This window comes from Berghia stephanieae, chromosome 13 (assembly GCF_034508935.2).
Source record: "Berghia stephanieae isolate SIO BIC M18660-M18661 chromosome 13, UCSD_Bste_1.3, whole genome shotgun sequence".
Lineage (NCBI taxonomy): Eukaryota > Metazoa > Mollusca > Gastropoda > Nudibranchia > Aeolidiidae > Berghia > Berghia stephanieae.
The window spans coordinates 10,480,050-10,487,310 of record NC_088372.1 but is presented as its reverse complement, the minus strand read 5'-3'; the positions used below and the strand labels follow the sequence as shown (position 1 = coordinate 10,487,310).

Genomic DNA, 7,261 nt, shown 5'->3' with positions numbered 1-7,261 from the left:
TCCAAAGAGTGAAGTGTTAGGGGAGGATATGAATCTTTTTTATTGTTGTAACTAGTGGAGAACCCGCAATATTATTTGCGGAGAAATAAAGGCTATAACAAACAAGCAGTCACCCAATATCCCTTTTGTACTACTGCATTGTGGAAATAAACAGATCGAGACAAATCTTTTTTGATCCAACGGGTAGATAATAGGATTACCATTCATTTAAGAGAGGTTGGCAAGTTACTCGTATATAGAATTGTAAAATATAATTTTATCCTTTTTTAGATTTCTTTAGTTGATAATAAGTAAATTAACATTGACAGTACAGAACAATGTTGATCCCCAACCCTATCTTAAAAAAAATTTTTTTTATGGCAGAATACAAATTCCGTTATCATTAAAAAAAAAAAAAAAAACCAAGGAGGGAGGGAGGGGAGGGTTGGTATACTTTTCATGGTAAAATGCAATAAAAAATGCAAGTGGAGGGGTGCAAGATGTCATTAGGGGAGTTTGGCTATTTAAAAAGTCGTTTTGAGTTTTTTCAGAGCAAAATTGGTTCTTTATATAATATTATTATTTTCGACCTGTCAAGTTCGTGTCGTCTGCTAGCTTTATAAATACCAGTTGGGCGTTTTTATTAATCAGAATTTTATGTTTAATTCTGATGTTTGATTCGAACGTATTACTCAGTTTATTAGTTATTTATGTGATGAAAATGGTCAAAAATAAATCGTAAACGAAATTTAGTATAACAATTTAAAATCAACTTTTACTTTTATTGTCATTGGTTGGATACCCATAAAAATGCAGTTAACTATATTTTATTATCTGGCATTATTTCATTCCACTTCCTGTTTTTCTTCGCTGCCGTCTGACAATTAAGACTCACTGAAACGATGGTGCCAGTTCTAATAGGGTCTTGCGGCGAGGAGGCAGGTTGACAAAATCGATAAATATAGGCCTAATCGCCACAGAAACAGCATCGAAGTGAACATATCATCAATGTACAAAATGTCTATAATTACCGAATGGCTCTCGAAAAATCAATACATATGTTTGGTTGGGAATGCGACATAATAGGTGCGGCCAATTTACGCTTGTTGGGTTGGTGGAGTGGATAATGAACAGCACCGACTCCACTTGATTATTGTAGGTAGATGAGGTTTGGGTTATTTGTATGATTGTTACGCAGAGGTAAAGTCTTACGTTTAGAAGCATTATGTAATATAACGGGTTAATGTAACTGACCAAAATTTAAAAAATTATGTTGTTCGTTCTGAGGATCAACCGCAACCCCCGTCGCCTTCTCGTTAACTGCAGTCTGACAATTGCGAGGACTTGTATTTTGATATAATTTTTATTTGCTTTTTTCTTCTTCATCGCCTAGTGAATTGTCGTTAGTACTACCATTTAATAGTAATGCTCAAGGAAATACACGATCCCATTGCCTTTGGTTGAACTATTGAATACCCCACAACTCGTGATTTGTTTTATTTCGATGGTCATGGCCTTGTGATTGTGTATTGACATTGTCATTGATTGTCATGTTTTTTATTTTTGTTTGTGGTCAATGTCAGGCTATTAGTTGATTATGAAGGTAACGATTAAACACGTTTGTTTTTGTTTTCTCTGTAACAGTAGGTACCCTGAAATCGCCGTGAAATTCACCATATCTAAGCTATCATTAATTTAACTCATCGCGCGCAAAAAAATATTTAATAATAAAAATAAAAATAGAAAGAATGAGTTGACTATCTATCAAATGAAAAGAATGCTTTTATTGATTCAGATTGAAATAAAGCCTTTATTTTGATTGTTTTACAACAATGAACAAATTTTCATTCACACAGAAAGGAGTGGGTTTGACTGGATAGTGTCAAAGGGGACAGCAAGATAGATCACTCAAAATGCTCAAAGCATTAGAGCTAACTAGACAAGATTACTTTCAAGGAGAGACCACGAAACCGAAATGTGTTCAGTTACTACCTTCAGCTGAAGAAAAGACACAAAAGGTTGGTATTGTTGAGGCCAATTCATTAATTCATCAAGATTTATTATCTCGCCTTATATGCAAAGTTATGGTCTCTCATAATAATAATAATAATAATAAAGATGATGATGATGATGATGATGATGATGATGATGATGATAATAATAATAATAATAATAATAATAATAATAATAATAATAATAATAATAATAATAATGAAAATAATAATAATAATAATAATAATAATAATGAAAATAATAATAATAATGAAAATAATAATAATAATAATAATAATAATAATAATAATAATAATAATAATAATAATGATAATAATAATAATACAGTGCAGAAATTGTTACCATTAAGTGGCGGGTGGCATTCCAATTAGTTGATTAATATTGGCCTTCATTGGTTATATATCATTAAGTATAGTATTACAGATCATCTTTATATTTGTTTGTTTTCAATTTTCTTTTCTTTTCTTTGCTACATTGAACATTAATTGTGTGCAGTCATGATGCTAGATGAAAGAGAATGTGTTGCCTAAATCATAATTGTCACTTCACCCATATCTTGTAAAGAGGAGGCATAATGAATGAAGGACATAAGAAAAATAAATGGCCAAATAGTTACACGAGTGGAAAGTTGAGAAAAATTAAATATATCAACTTCAAACTTTCAACAAATTATACCTACATGTATAGCCAAACATGTCTAAGCTTACATGTGTTCAAAACAGATCCTAAATGACCCCAAAATTGTACTGACATTTATTTCTGCAGCCGTGTAAGTGGCTTAATATTAATTATGATAATGATAATAATAATAATAATAATAATAATAATAATAATAATAATAATAATAATAATCATGATCATAATAATAATAAAAATAATAATGATGGTGATCATAATAATAATAATAATAATAATAATAATAATAATAATAATAATAATGATAATAACAATAATAATGATGATGATGATGATGATGATGATACTCATCATTATCATCGTCATCATCAGCATAATAATAATAATAATAATAATGTTATAATGATTAGTATTAATGTGGATCTTTGTCTCTATTATAGAAAACAGGTTTATACAATGGAAATTTGAATTTCAGATTGTGATTGGAGATTCCAAGGGTCACTTTCACAGTTTTGGATTCAGGAAGGGAGAATTAAAGGTAAATCTTAGTCACTTGTGATTGGTCTATTGAGCAAGGTTGTTGTGTGCTACATTTTATTGTTCCCTATTTTTTACGTCCCACAAATAATAAACCTCACTTTTAAAAAATCTTATATAATTATCTTATAATAATTTTAGGACATGCTTTTTTTCTTCAACAGCCGCACATATCCTTGCTTCTTCCCTCTCCTTTGTTTCAAAATCACAATACAAGCAACATACATCTCTCTTAGCTCTGTCACTTGGCTTATCCAAAGCAGCAATGTGAGGAGTAAGATGTAATTAGAGAGTGAGATGTCTGATTGTAGTCTTGTCATCGCCATATTGCTTTTGATAGGGAGCTGGTCTACCACAAAGTATTTTCCTCCGGATCAAACAGACCAAGCTACCCTATACATTGCTTGTTATGCATGGATGTGATTATTGTGCAGCTATGTGGTCTTGTGGTATGACACTCGCTTTCGGATTGGAAGGTCCTGGGTTTTAGCCTTGCTCAGGGCATAGTTGAGTCCTTGGAAAAGACTCTTTACTCACATTCTCTCACTGTACTCAGGTGTAAAATGAGTACCTGCATTGTCTCTGTCCGAAAAAATTGTAATATCGCCTAACAGGCGTCATGTTCCATTCTACATGTGAAATGTTGCTGTTGGTCAGGGACCCCTTGTAAAGTGCTTTGAGCACGTTTAGTGGATATTGCGCTATATAAAAGCTCAATTTTAACAAATTTGCCTGCCGGAATAGATCATTACCAACGAGTCTTGATCTTAGTGAATGCTGTGGAAGGCAGAGTTGTGATGTTTGTTTATATTTGCTTCAACTATGCTCGAATGATATGCCCCGATTATTGTTCAAATGCCACTCGAGCAGATGCAAATGAATAATTTTGGCAAGCATATGCTTCAAGTGATACTAGTTCTGTTAAAGTTAAAGGATACCATAAATTTACTCACTTACTCTGATGGGACCACATGGAGGCCCCTTTATTTAATCTGTTAGTGGACAGCAGCTATAACTGCACGATCTTGAGATGTATTTTTAATTCTCCCTACTGTTGTTATTATTATTATTGATGAACTGTTTTCATAGATAGCGTAGCACCTCTATGCTTTTATTTCTAAAAGCACTAATAGATTGCCATTTTTAGACTGTACTGTAAACATCAAAATAAATTCTGAGTGGGGTCTTCTGACCTTTTATGGTGGACAAAGAGGTCATGACTTTTATTCCTTATATCTGGGAGGGAGACGTCAAATGCAAATACCCATTTTTGAGAAATTATTTTTTTCCCCTTCTGTACCACCTCTCTGCTATGTATTTTTATAGTTATTTTGAAAATGTAAACATTTGAGTGTATCCTTCATAGCAGGATCTCTTTGCTTGTGCGTGGATGGGACTTTAAGGTAATACCAGGTAATAGTCTCATTAGTGGATTGCACGTGGAATCTTCTGTTCCCTATTTAAGCCAGTCCCCTTTTTCCTTCCCTTCGCCTTCCTTTTTTACTGAAATTACCTTGTTATAAGCGCCATAAAACCCTATAAGCAAACAAGCATCAAAATAAATTGTCTCTTAAACTCAACTATATTTTTTTTCAGCATGTATTCCAAACATCTCTAGGTCAACCCATCAATTGTGTTATACTAGGTGGCGTTATTGGGGGTCCCAGAGATAGAATATTTGTTAGCTCTACTACTGAGGTACAGGGATTTTCAAGAAAGGGGAAGAGATTTATGAAAATTGCTCCTGGTACTTCTGAACCTGTCTCTTCAATGTAAGTTTCCATCATGATTTTGCTCTTTAATGTAGAAATAGTTTAAAATTGAATTCAAATTTTATATTTAGAAGTTTTATTGTCTCCGAACTACCTTTTATACTGATAATATTGAAATACAGATTTGGTTGGTGGGCAATCAAATAGAGTGCAGTTTGGATTTTTACTCCAGATTTTAAAATTGATTTCACAGGAAAAATATTGGAATAGTAATCTTAAGAATATTAAATTTCAGTGGATAAGTTTTCTAAATTGAATCACACATCCTCTGTCCTGAAACTTTTTAGAATTGCGATTTATTAAAAGTGGCATCTTATCTTATCTTATCTAACTATAAAGGCTTTATATGAATTATCCTTTAAATGCCTTATACAATGTCAGTAGTTTACAATTACAGAATCTCCTATAGCTTGCATTGTATCATTTACAGACAGTTTTACACAACTTTAAATGTCAGGGAAAATGTATCAATACGGCATGCTAGTCTTTCATTTGAACTTGTTACAAATCTTTTTTTTTCACCTACAATTCAGTGTTATTAAGATATGGATCTGGTAATGTGTCAAGACTTCATCTAGCTTTCTATAGCTTGAAGCAAATAGTATCAGCTGCTTTGTACTCTTTGGATATGATGCAAGTCTGGTACAAAGAGCTTAACTTCAAATCCCAAGGTTTGCAGTCACCTTTTCACTGGATAAGTGGTTGAGTGAGGAAAAGGGTTCTTTGATAGAATCTGGTGCATAAATATGAATTTTTACTTTGTCTCAGACTATACACAAAGATAAATATCTCTTGAGATCCATTCTGTCTTCGTTTGAACTTGTCCCAAATGTATTATATGTTGGTTTGGGTAGAAGTTAAGAATTTGATTAACTGTATAAAATCTCTTCTGTAAAGGAATCCAGCTGTAAATCTTAATTAGACAAATATATACTCTGTTCCTCTTTCTTTAGTCACGTTGAAGGCATTGACCTTTTGGTGTGCGGTAGCCATGCCTTGCTACACTACAGGGACCTCAAGGATTACAACTATATATCTTGTGGAGATAAAATTTCAAGCATCCTTTCTCTGCCGGCTCACAAAGTTGGATGTGTCATGCCTGTTTTGGCCTGTAAAGATCGTATTCTCAGAGTTTATAAGGTTTGTGGTATTTTCAGTAATCCTCCAAGGTGGAGTCTAATTCTTCTCTAACCTGGCATTGTATCTTACGGTTTTCTCCAACAGAGCTCTAATTCACTGAAGTTTGAATTGAATGCTGTTGCTGCTTTCCCTGTGAAAGTTTGGTGTTAGAAACAGATGAATAATGAATGAAGTCATAAAAAGCAGTGAATAATTCATTTGTCTGGAGACTCAGAATTAACCCAACTTTGCAAACAATTTATTTTTACCTCCCTTGCTGGTAGTTATCTTTAAACACAAGATAGGGCAAATATGAACATAAACAATTTCAATAAAGTATATCCTTCCTCCCTTACTCTCGTGATCTACTTAGGAAACAAAGGTTATTTAAAGGGTGATTCATATTAAATCTTTTTTCCTTTCTCTATCTTGGAAGGACTATGTTTTGCAATTGATTTCAAACTCATAAGTCTAAATAATAAGCTGCAATCCATTCAATTTTTTTTAAAGCGAACTACCGGTGATGACAATGGAGGATGTATACACAATAGGTGACAGAGGTTGCAATAACTAAGTAGTTCCAGTATAAGGCATGAGAATGGTATGGCTTTTAGCCAAAATTTTATAATCATCTCTTTATGTAGCAGTTAATAGTTAATTGTCAAAATTGTAGGCATTATACATTGTTTTGTAGAAAGGATAATAACAGCTTTTAAATTACTAATAAAAAGCTGATATCTTATGTTTAGAATGGTTGTGTGTTTAATAGTTATAATACAAGGTGTCCATAAAGCCTTTCCCTGATTTCAAAAGCTTATTATTCTAAAATTGTTATAGATAGTGACATCTGGTTTTCACCATCTTCTATGGAAAAGTCATACATTTATGCCCATTGGTCATCGACACTCATTTCATCAACAGTTAGCAAAATGAACATGAACTTAAAGAACTCATTTTTTTCTCCTTCTATTTTAGAAGTACAACAGTGCGACATAATTCTCTTTGTGTAATGTGATCGCATGAAATGAAATCGCCAAAAGTAGCTCAACAACATTTCATAGCCCAGTTTGGCAAACCACCACAGGACATAAAAACTATTTAAAGAAAAAAACAAACACAGAAACAGATATTTTAATTTGCTGAGAAACCAAGTGAACATTTGTTGTTAGCAGATGCACAAAAGAGTTATATGCCCATCATTCCTT

General features: G+C 32.7%; 1 protein-coding gene across 1 annotated transcript in view; it reads left to right on the top strand.

The window, feature by feature from the left end:
* The first annotated feature begins 923 nt into the window (after positions 1-923).
* The window catches only part of LOC144959198 (BBSome complex member BBS7-like), a 6,826-nt gene continuing 488 nt past the window's right edge, over positions 924-7,261 (top strand). The window contains exons 1-5 of the mRNA XM_078891741.1: positions 924-1,065; positions 1,836-1,997; positions 3,104-3,166; positions 4,762-4,937; positions 5,891-6,077. Coding sequence (XP_078747867.1) covers positions 1,893-1,997; positions 3,104-3,166; positions 4,762-4,937; positions 5,891-6,077 — 531 coding nt within the window. The 5' untranslated portion in view covers positions 924-1,065; positions 1,836-1,892. The remainder of the gene's footprint in view (positions 1,066-1,835; positions 1,998-3,103; positions 3,167-4,761; positions 4,938-5,890; positions 6,078-7,261) is intronic.